Below are 11,790 nucleotides of genomic sequence, written 5' to 3' on the forward strand. Positions count from 1 at the left end.
TGTGTGTGTGTGTGTGTGTGTGTGTGTGTGTGTGTGTGTCTGTGCGCACTTTGTGTCATGGCAGCGGGTTTGATTGATTTTAAAGGTTGAAGCCCCAAATCTGTCCAACAAGTGTCAGACAGCTGAGATCTACACAAGCTGCCCAGTATGATCCTAACCCATCCCGCAATACTGCAAAGCAAACCGCAAGCATCACAAACGGGGCCAACACACACACACACAAACAACAGCTAACACAAATGTATTTCAAAACTATGCACAACGCCAAATAACAAAAATGGCGTCAAAGCTATGCACAAACCATGGCTAAACAAATAAGAAAAATGCAAATATTAATCAAAATAAACAGATTTAATAAACATGATAAACGGGTTTTAAAAACACAATAAACACAATTTAAATATAACTACCACATGCTGCTTTCGACTACAACAAACAACTCACAAAACGCAAACAGGACGACAATAACACCAAAAATGTACACTTGATGAAACAAATCACAACTAACACAAACCTAATTAAAACAGTACATAACGAAACCACAAATACCAAAAACAAAACAAATCACTGCTAACACATTTTTAAGAAAGAAAACAGCCTGTGCACTGGCTAAAAGCAGTGAACCTTCAGCTTAATGCTCACATTTTCCAAAACGCCGGTAAGGCAACAGTCATGTGTCAGAAGGCAATAAATTACTTTAAAATAATTTGTCCATAATTCTGTACTAAATTCTATTTTTCTTCACTACAAAAGTTCATGTTTTTTTATTATATTTATCTCATTAATGTATCATTAAATTTTTTTTAAAGATGTACTAACTGTGTTGCTTTTATCTGGACAATGCTAGTTGTTTACGACATCTCACAGGTGCGGAATCATCCCGCTAAACATGAGACAGTTGTAAAGGGCAACTGCCCGTCCACTTTAATGCAGCTCAATCCCCGGGACCGTGCAGGGGACAAAAACCACACCGCGCTCTAAGCAAAGGCTCACACGGTAAAGCCTGCAGACACCATGACAGGTCTGAATGAACATAAATACCGCGGAGGGCAAAAAATAGCCTGACTACCCCCCGACCACTACCTGCTCCTCACTTCAGAATGCATGTAGAGAAACACAGTGCTCAGAGCTCTAAACTCTTCAAGTACAAGGGCAGAGCCTACCTAAAAGTTGTACGGGGCGCAAAGTTTTTCTCGGGGTGTATGGACCCCCTCGGGACCGGCAGATGAGGGGGACAGACCCCCTCGTTACTCACCCTTGGTCCCGGGACGCAGGGAGGCCAGGCCAATGAGGAGCAGTGAAAGCCAGCCCAGACATCCCCGCGGCGGCACCATCTTCAGTCGGCTGGCCGGGGGCTCGGGAAGAGGCAGGTCCTGGCGGCCTTGCGAGAGCGCGTGCACGCGTGTGTCTGTGTGCGGCCGAGTGCAGGCGAGGCTCCGCTCTCTCCCTCTCTCCCTCTCCGCCGTGCGAGAAACTCCACACCCTGCGCAGTCACACGGCAGCCGTCGCAGCTACTCTGTACTGACGGCCCAGCTGTGAGGGAGGAGAGAGAGAGAGCGGGAGAGAGAGAGAGAGAGAGAGAGAGAGAGAGAGAGAGAGAGAGAGAGAGAGAAAGGGAGGGAATTAGTGGCCGCCCGCTTGGCTCTGCCGGCCCTCTCTCTGCGGACACCTTGTGGGTAAGACAACAAAGGAGCAGCTGATCTCTGAAGCCCCGGCCTGGACCCCCGCCACCAGACGCGGCCCTCACCCCGCTCTCCTCACACTTCCATGGGCTTCTGTTTCCCAAAAGAAAGGAGGGCACGGGCAGGGGGGCGAGCGAGGGGGCTGGGAGAGGGCAGAGAGGCAGGAGGGGTTAAGAGGAGAGGGGGGGAGGGCACCATTATCGGCCTCCAAACAAGGGGTAAACACATGGGCAGAATTCTCTCGCATCCCAGTGAACGGCAGATCAAGGAGAGAGGGGAAAAAAAAAAACGAATTAAATTCTCAAGCAAATGGGATTTTCTCACTCTGTTCCCCTGGCCCATATTCTCTCCAGATGGAAGAGAGGTCCTGGCTCGCTCTCAGCAGAGTCAGAGCCCCTCAGCGTTTTCAACCCTGCACTTCGGTCACAGCCCCGGAGAGACACCCCAGACTACTCGTCTTTCGGATGTCACTTCCAAACGTCGAAGCCTTTAATTGTGTAATTTATTAAGCCAGAGCACAAACTCCCCGGGCCGGGCTAACGCACAGAGCTCTCACGCGCTGTAGGGTCAGGACTGACACTCTGCAGAGTCTCCTCAGCTTCTCCTGCTTTTGCAAATACAGGGCAGAATATCGGCCACGTAATTATCATTATGTTTTTAATTATGGTGTTAAATAATCTACGCCGATAATGTGATGTGATAATGTGTTATGTGAAATAATGTGAAAAATCTGCCAGCGCTTATAAACCTTACAAAAGAAAAAATTTCAAAAAAGAAAAAAAAAGCCATCTATAAATTGTCAGGAAAGTACAATTTGGATCTGAATAAAAACAGTAGGTGTATTTAAACACATTTAAAACCGTTTCCCCTTGCTTCATGTCTCTATCTCTATATATACATATATATATATGTATATATATATCTATATATACAGGGGGAGAGACATAGCACAAGGAGGAAATGTGTTATAATAGTTAAGGTATGTTTAAACAGTAATACAGTCCATTAATAGCTTTATATATAGCAACCTGTTAATAGGTTTCCACTTGTTGACAACGGGCATGATTCCCTTTGGCTTTTTTCCCCCTTTCAAAGCTGTGCGTAAATTCTCAACAAAGACCCACTTATGTAGCATATAATGCAGGTAATAAAGAGCTGTAAGGCCGGACAGGTCTGCTGCTAAAAATAGGCTTAAGGAGGAGAATACAATGAGCTGTGCTGTCCTATCTGAACTACAGAAAAGACTAGTGCACACAATTAGATTTTCATTTCTCTGCTCCAACCCTGTCTTATAATTCTTGTGTGTTTGATGGCTTGAGTGAACTCTTGATGGCAGGCTATGAAGATGGAAGGAGAGGAAACAGCAGAAGAGAGAGAGAGAGACAGAGGAATGATTGAGACAGACTGGAGAGGGACAGCTAATAGACCAGCTGATACTAAAGTTCTATAGAGAGGGGCATTTAGCGGACTCTGTTCCCCCTGCTGCTGGGTCCTGACGTGAGGATCGGAGGTCATCACAGAGCGAAAAAACACACCCTGCAACACAACAGCAAACTCCCATCACGCAACGCATTGAAATCTCACACCTCCAACCCCCCCCCCCCCCCCCCCAACATGCCCCCTTGCCCGGGTCACGTAACATTTTTGAACCCTTACACCGAGCGCACAGCTACGCCCCGTCCAGCACAATTCCACTCACAAAAGGACTTTTTTTATGGGTTACAAGTTAAGCCGATTAACTGAGCTATTACAGAGATTACATCAAGGCTGCCAAAAGCGTTTGGAATAATAAATAAATTGAGTGAAACGCGGTAATAGGCCGTTTCCTTTCTCCCCGCCGTCGTGCCGGATCGGAGGCGCTTGCGGAGAGAGGGGCGCGCTGCCACGCCCGTGCCCCTCTTGAGATCGAGCTGGGCCACCGTCACCTTGGGATGGCGATGAACATCCCCCCCCACCTCACCCCGCAGGCAGACAGAGCGGGCTCTAAAGTGAGGAAAGCCAAGAAATGTTTTCTTTTTCTTTTTTTTTTTTTTTTTTTTAAAAAGAAAACTGGATGCTTCCCTCAGGATCTCACATGCAGACTTCCACCTCGTATGGCAGCTTGCTCTGCCATTTACAAATGGTGTCCCCACCACTGTATGAATCCAGATTTGTTTAAGAGCAGAGATATGGACACATGTCCGGTTTCAGTGTCCTAAACCTCTTAAAGGTAGTGTACACCCCAATTAGATTTGTTTGTGTGTATGTGTGTGTGTGTGTACAGAGGCAAATTTCCTGTTGCTGGGTGTTAAGGTTACACGGGTGGGGTGTTCTGTCTTTTGTCACATGCAAACTATCCCTCCAGTTTTGGAGCTTTCATATCTGCCATTAAACAGACCGATACAGACAATACAGTGTGAGAGTGGGCCAGATCGCGCCCCCACTGCTTGTGCAGTCCTAGGGCAGCAGTAATGTAGATGAGGCTAAATGCGGTGTGGTGTAAAGAGGAAAACAGCTGTACACACAGTCCTGGTGACAATGTGCTTTGGGATTGAGATGCTGAAACTGTTGCGGGCCTATGATGAATTGCTAGGGTATCCAGGCGGGGGGGCGCTCAGCGGTCAGGGGTTAGAAAAATAAACAACAAAAGTAATGTCCGAAAGGAAGAACACAACAACACAAACATTCATTCATTCTCTCCCTCTCCACCTCCCTCTGTCTCTCTCTCTCTCACCTCTCCGTTCCCTCTTTTCTCACACCCGGACCCGCTGATTATTAGCAGCTAACAATAGACACTCTCTTTCAATCCCTCCCGTGAAAAGAAAAAAAATCACTTTGTTACAAATAAACAGTCCTGCCCTCTCTCTCTCTCTCTCTCTCTCTCTCTCTCTCTCCGTTCGCCCTCTTCCCCCAGTTCAACACCCTGCTGTGTCGCCCCACACACCCCCCTCCCTGATTCGCTCCTTCCATCTCCGCTCGGCCAATGTGCGATTCCAGGCACGTATGGCCGCCAAAGCCTCTGCAAATGGCCACGAGATTCCCTTTCAACTCCCCCCCCCCCGGCCGTGAAAAGGGCCGGGTGAGTGTGTGTGTGCGTGTGTAATGGTTTGTGGGGGTGGGGACAGCGAGCTGTCGGAGCAGGGAGGTGCGCTGATTTGTGTTCTCACTTCGGCGGTGTGACTGTCACTGTCGATTTACCCTTGTGCGCAGGATTACATGCGATCGGGGTGCCCTCATTCTGGCGCGGGCCCCGCTCCACAGGCCCGTCGCCGCTCGCCCCGTCCCTCTGAAGTCCGGGGGCATCCATCAAGCCCCCAGCGTGACGGCGGCCTGGGCTGAAAGGCCCACAAAAAAGGGAGGGTGAGGGGGAGGGGGTGGAGAGCGCTTTTGTCTCGGGCTGGCTTAACGAACATCCAGCCTCTCTCTCCAACTCTCCGTCTCCTACTGCTTGTTTAAAAGAACCACTGCTTCCCCTGAAGTTCCTATCCTGAAAAAGTTCCTCTGAGTTGCTGCTAGCAACCACAATAACTTAAAAATTGCATGTTGCCCCATATAAGACAATGCACTAATAAAAAGTCACACATAAACAAAATGCACAAATAATGTAATGTATTATTTGCTGAGGGGCGTGACCCAGAGGTTGACTCTGTGACAGCATGAGTTTTGGAGTGAAAGTAGCAGTCTGGGACAGCTCAGGACACTTCCCTGTCTTCGCACTGAAATCACACTGGAAACAATGCGGGTCACGCCACGACCCCAGAACAAAGACGGGGAAAATAAGAAGTGGCAGCGGAGAATATGAAATCACCCTAAGCCACTATGGAATGCATGTCACAGAGATATCCTGCTCGCTGCAACGCTGATCTTGGACTGTGAAATTTTCCAGGATTTTCCACAGCTTAGCTGTTAAAGCCGTGTCACAGCGGCTGGGACACTGATCTCTCCCCTGGAGAGGGGCGAGCCCACGGTGGGAAAACAATCGAGGGCCATGACGCCGAGGGCAATGACATCATTTTAATTCTGAAGCGCAACCTGTGACATCATCATCTTCCTTTTACTACAGCACAATAATGTTACCTCAAGCATCTTCACGGAATTGTAACGTCATATTCGTCTATTGAATTTATAACTGGTTTATAATTGCCATATCACTGCCAATTTTCATTAATTTATCAGTGCCTACTTCTGTTAATTCTCGGTGGAAAAAATGAGCTATGGAGAAAAAGTGCAACTGAAAGCTCAATAATGACATCATCACCGACTACTCATCACCACTCAACATCAGTTCTAAATTGCCTCGAGACAGCCACTCAGGCCCCAAATCAAACCCCCAAACTGTTCCCTCTCTCAAGACTCCTGTCCAAACCCTAATCAGGTTAAATATTACTCTTTCTTCCAAAGTTCTTAAAAAATGTAATTCTTCCATACGATGTCCTAAACAAACCCTACCCTGAACAAACCCACCCAAACAAAAATTCCTTTCACTGTCTACCAAATCCATCTTACATCTTAAAAATCCCAGTACAATTCTCTACCTCACTTTCATGGTCATTCCCTTTACACTCTCCTCTCAGCCCCCACACAAACCCACACACACACACAAACAACCCACTGAAGCCATGACACCCCCACTAACATCCTGCTTAACAAAGTCCAAAACAAGCTCCCCTTAAGTCTCCCTGTGTCAAATAAGCTCAGACAAACGATTCTCTCCCTTTATGCAGGACAAAGCAAACATGTGGAGACTAAAAACTCTGCTCTGTCTCTCCTAGACTGGAATGGAATGTAAACTGCTGTGGAGAAAAAAAAAACCCTCATGGTCAAAAAAGTAGTCACCCTAATCGCACGCTAAGCAGACTGACACCTGGGTTGCAACTGAGACCGGGCACAGTCCATTCAGCCTCCACACACTGATCCAGATTCAAGTTTTTTTTTCCATCCCTAAACCAGCAAGCAGTTTATGATAATCTGGTTAAATTCCCCTCCATTCAGCTCTGGTTTACTTTGTGTTTTCTTCAGCATGGATGACTCAGACCCACAAGGACTGCTGGGAAATGGCACTGGGCTATTGGAGGCCAAGGGAAGTGAGAAGGTGTGTGGCTTTCCAGCCCGATGTGTCATCGACACAGTCCCTTGTCCCCTCTCCTCCTGTTAAAGGCTGCATGAAAAGCCTATGAAAGTGCAGCCAAACCACACTAATGGGCAAAAACTCAAAGAAGAACCTTAAAATAGCTTAATTATAATTGAAAAAATAATTAAAAATGAAATCCTTATATGTTGCGAAAAATGTATTTATATAAAATTTGCTATCACAAGAAATTGCTATTACATTTAATAGAGACTAAACTTTTTATCTAATATGACATAATACTACAGAGCAATTTTAACGTTTCTCTTACTCTGAGTATGCATGCAGTGCACTGTGCAAGTACACGCAGACTGACAGGTAGCAGGAACTGATGGGTAGCACATAACAATACCATTTAAGACCTACGGCTTTTTATTCAACAACAGATTCATCACTTACAAAGACTGCCACCACGCAAAGCCTTCATATTAAAACGGTTATCAAACCTTTTCAGAGTGACTCCTTACTCTGAGTGCTCCACGGACAGCAGAACAATAAGTGAGTGTGTTTCGCATGGCAGGGGCACTGAGTGTGTTCAGCAGGTTTCAGAGAATCTGCCTTCTCTAACACTTAAGCGAGTTATACAAGAAATTTTCTCATTTGCAAGAATGGTTTTTTTGTTGACTGAAAAAGTAGTGACTATAAGAATCTAAATGTATTCAGTGTTTAATTTTAGGTATGCTGCATTCATGTATCAGTCAGTGTTTGAAAAGTTGCTTTTTTCTCCAGATACAGTCGGACCAGTATTGATCTGTTGGGACCTGTGCTGGTTGCCAGTTCTCAGGTAAAACAGCTGAAGATGCATATGGCTTTCTTAGGTAAACAGTGACCAAATGCATGCATTTGGGAAACATGCTTTTTGCCACCTTCTGCTGTGACAGGCGACAGAGAGGGTGAGACACAGCTGTCCAATCAGGGGTTTACAGCTCCTTTGACAGGAGGCCACCTGTTGCTGGGCCAGTCGCCTGGTCACATAGGCCTGCTGGGTAGGGGGCACCCTGTGGAGCGGCCTGATTCATGGTGCTGCGATAGAGAGCGCTGGGCGAGGCTTTGGATTGGCTGACCTAATACTGGAAGGCCATGGGATTAGCAAGGACTCAAAGCAGAGATGGATTCTGGGTAAGACCGCAAAATGGCCTCATGTAGCGTCAAACCAGGCCCAGTATTTGTAGGCTGGGCAGACTCATGGCATGAAAGTTAAAGATTCTTGGTAACATACCCTAATGTTCACCCTCAGTGGCTACTTCTGTTCACAAATTCCTCCACTTGATTCTAAAAGTGTTATGACCTCTGCATAAGAGGACCTTGAGTCTTTAATTAAAGCCTTCATGCTGGTCAGTCTTCTCGAACATGGGTGCACACATCAGAACTAATCCTCTATGCAATGAAGTCACACAGATACACAGCTAGCCAGCTAGCACAGTCTGAAGCAGCAACCTGACTCAAAGTTTTCCTGCCTGTCGCAAAACAAGCACAAATAGTGGAAAACAGATCCCTTGGTATAATTTTTTTATAACTAAGAATGACTAATTATTCTGCTGTGCTGCTGTAAGCACAATCTGTATCTTTTAGCCTTCCATAAACCAAGCGGGATAGGGACTGCTGTAAAGTTTAAGTAGTCTGTTGCACACACTTTCCGACAGCACCTTTCTGTAATTGGGGAAACAGGCATCACGCGCTGGTAGCAAGTGAAACTCAAATGCAATAATTCCAGGATCCGGCTCTATCACATGGCTCTGGTGCATGTGAGAGTGCGTCACTGTGAGGGGAGGGGTATGGGCTGGTTGTGTGAGTGTGGGGGGCAGGGGAGAGGCTCAGAGTCTTCACCCCCGACCCCCCCCCCCCCACCACCACCACCACCATCCTCCCCCAGGGTACTGATTTGTACCAGATTGACCTTTGAACTTAACTCCTCTGAACTTCAGCAAAAACAAAACAAACCACAAGACAAAACTGAAAAAACTGATACATCTCATAGGAGGAGAGGCAGAGAGTAAGGTCAATAAGGTGGCCTTTTCTTCCAAACTCCCATCACATAACTGCATTCCCTGACCCTCTAAGCTCGCCTGAGCTACCAAAGAAAAGGTATAAAGGGAAGGGATTTTCCTTTTTTTCCTCGAGGGCTCCCAGTTAATCCCAGTCTGACACGGACTCAGGACACAGTGACAAGGGGATGGTGGAGCTGGGGTACAGGATGACAGAGGGTGTGGGTTCTGTGCGTAGGGGTTTAGCAGTTGCAAAGCTTTCAGAGCCTTCCCAAAAGAACAGAGTCTGCAGATCACACAGAAGCCTCCTCCTTGAATGAGACTTGTTTCTCTTTACCTGTCTATTCTCTGTGTATTCTGGAAGCCGTGCTAAAGCCCGTTGGTGAAGCGAGGGGAGGAAAAGCATGGAGGAGGTAATGGAAAATCAATTCACACCTCTCCGTCCTCGCTGCTGGAGACTGTGGATTCCTAACAGCCCGGGACACTCATTTCTTTTCTTTTCTGAAAATGACAGCAAAAACAAACAAGCAGCCGTGGTGAGGGGGGCATTCCTGAGCATGGCTTGAGGGGGTGGGGGGTGCCTGTCTCGGACTGAAAGCCCCGCTGATGTCAAGGTTAACAGGTCAGAGAGCTTTTAACAGCTTAAGGTATCAGGAGTTCAAAAGCATGGCACCCTGCTCAACAGTCTCAAAAAGTCTCCCACATGCAAATCTCATGTTGTACATAATTGCTTTTTTAAGACATGAAAAATCTAAACATCTAAAATAATAACTGAAACAGGAACATTTGCACTCATGCTTAAAGTTACCTGGGGGTGTCTTATTGAGATAACACACACAATACTTTGAGGACTATATTTGTTCCTGTTTAGAATATTGCCAAAGTTTTGCTCCTAAGCACTGAAGCAATGGCAACTTGCTGGAGAAAATGAAAATTGCCATTTTGTACATTTTGAGGCAGTGTGTAGGAGTTACTTCTCTCATTTTAATAATTCAAAAACCACAAGTAAAAATAACACCCACAGAATGTTGTCGTGATCAATCTCAAATTTTCTGACACAAGAGGCACATTACTACAGTAACTTCAAGAGAACTATGAACACTGCCAATCAAATACTACACAAATACATCCAATAGACCAAAATGCACTGCTTGAAAGTGGTAAAAATGTGTGTGTGTGTGTGTGTGCATGTGTGCCTGTGTGTGTGTGCGTGCACTGAAACAAGCCCACCAGGTACAACAATCACTACTGTTAACTACATATTTACGTGAATCTCCCAACCACTATCTGGTCATATTTCCAATGCACAGCTCTAATTATAGTATTTGTCTGCTTAGGATTGTCGACACCCTCCAGCCCTCATACTACTAGACCTGTCTGCAGCATTTGACACAGTGAACCACCAGATCCTCCTGTCCACCCTCACTGAACTGGGCATCACCGGCACTGCACTTCGCTGGTTCGAGTCCTACCTCACAGACAGACCCTTCAAGGTATCCTGGAGGGGTGGAGAAACTAAATCCCACCAGCTAACCACTGGGGTACCTCAAGGATCAGTGCTTGGCCCCCTCCTCTTCTCTCTATACACAACCGCACTGGGTCTGATCATACAGGGGCATGGCTTCTCCTATCACTGCTATGCCGATGACACCCAGCTGTACCTCTCGTTCCAACCTGATGACCTCAAAGTCTCAGCAGGGATCTCTGCCTGTCTTTCAGATATCTAAGCCTAGATGAAGGAGTGCCACTTTCAAATCAACATATCCAAGACTGACCTCCTAGTCATCCCAGCCCGTCGATCCAGCACGACATCACCGTTCAGCTAGGCTCAATGACACTAACTGCATCCAGGTCTGCAAGGAACCTGGGGGTAGTGATTGATGACCAGCTAAAATTTACTGATCACATTGCTATGACTACCAGATCATGCAGATTTGAGCTGTACAACATCATGAAAATCAGGCCCTACCTATCTGAGTATGCTGTGCAGCTCAAGGCCTTGATGCTCGCGTACAGGGTGACCAACAAAACTGCACCTAAGTACATGAAGTGCAACCCTGTGTTCCCTTGTGCCACCGTTCTTCATGGCATTAAATCACTATCCAAGACTTTCTCTGCCGTTGTCCCCCGGTGGTGGAATGAACTTCCATACCTCATCCGTTCCGCCTCTGTCTTCAAGAAACATCTGAAGACACAGCTCTTCCATTCTCACCTGAGCACCTGAAACGCTTCCCCGCTAAAGGAACTTCTCATGACCAATACCATCTCCTACTAAACTATAAAAAAAAATAAAAATTGTAATGATTTAATGAACTCGTTAGCTTTACCTGCTATTTTGTACCTTGCCTGGCCAATCTTTGGAACTTTGTCATGCAGTGCTTCTAATATTGTTGACTCTGTATGGTTTTTCACTTGTGTTGTATTGTACCTCGCTTTGGATAAAAGCATCTGCCAAATGAATAAATATAAATGTAAACAAATGTAGGAGAACTCTTATCTAGACCTCTTATTAAACATCTTGACATACTTTCACACTGGTGAGCAATCTCTAGAAGAAAAAAGTGATTAATCTGGCCAGGGCAGAGATTTATCTGAGAGCAGCGCACTCAAAGTCCAAGCAATGCTGGCTACACTAGTGTTAACATGTGTTTGCACAGGAATCTGTCCCTGATCTCGACCGCTACACTTTAACACATGGTGCATTCGTGAAGGCATGAGCTGTGACAACACACCTGCTCATCAGGTGTCCAGGCCTCCTCCTCTCCCTGAGGAAAAAAAATACAGGCTAAAGAATCAGAAGACAAACTAATAAAAGAGCAAAATGTGATTCTGCTTCACCCTCGGTCACAGAAGGATGCTAAAGCAAGCGCCGTGAGAGTTTCCACAGCCAAATCGAGAGTGGCTCCCAGCCAAGAACAGCACAATATTTTCTCTCTCTCCCTCAGAGCCGTTCACAAACCCTGGGCTTGCTTGAACCTAGCTAACGAGAGGGACGCCTTGTTTGTGTCGGGAAGTT

The 11,790-nt window shown here is 46.4% G+C and overlaps 1 protein-coding gene across 1 annotated transcript in view; it reads right to left on the reverse strand.

Moving 5' to 3' along the window:
- The window catches only part of LOC118776315 (bone morphogenetic protein receptor type-1B), a 34,208-nt gene extending 32,680 nt beyond the window's left edge, over window positions 1–1,528 (reverse strand). The window contains exon 1 of the mRNA XM_036526565.1: window positions 1,256–1,528. Within this exon, the coding sequence (XP_036382458.1) occupies window positions 1,256–1,334 (79 nt within the window). The 5' untranslated portion in view covers window positions 1,335–1,528. The remainder of the gene's footprint in view (window positions 1–1,255) is intronic.
- Between the last annotated feature and the right edge of the window lie 10,262 nt (window positions 1,529–11,790).

The sequence above is a fragment of the Megalops cyprinoides genome, chromosome 4 (genome assembly GCF_013368585.1).
Source record: "Megalops cyprinoides isolate fMegCyp1 chromosome 4, fMegCyp1.pri, whole genome shotgun sequence".
In the NCBI taxonomy this organism is placed as follows: domain Eukaryota; kingdom Metazoa; phylum Chordata; class Actinopteri; order Elopiformes; family Megalopidae; genus Megalops; species Megalops cyprinoides.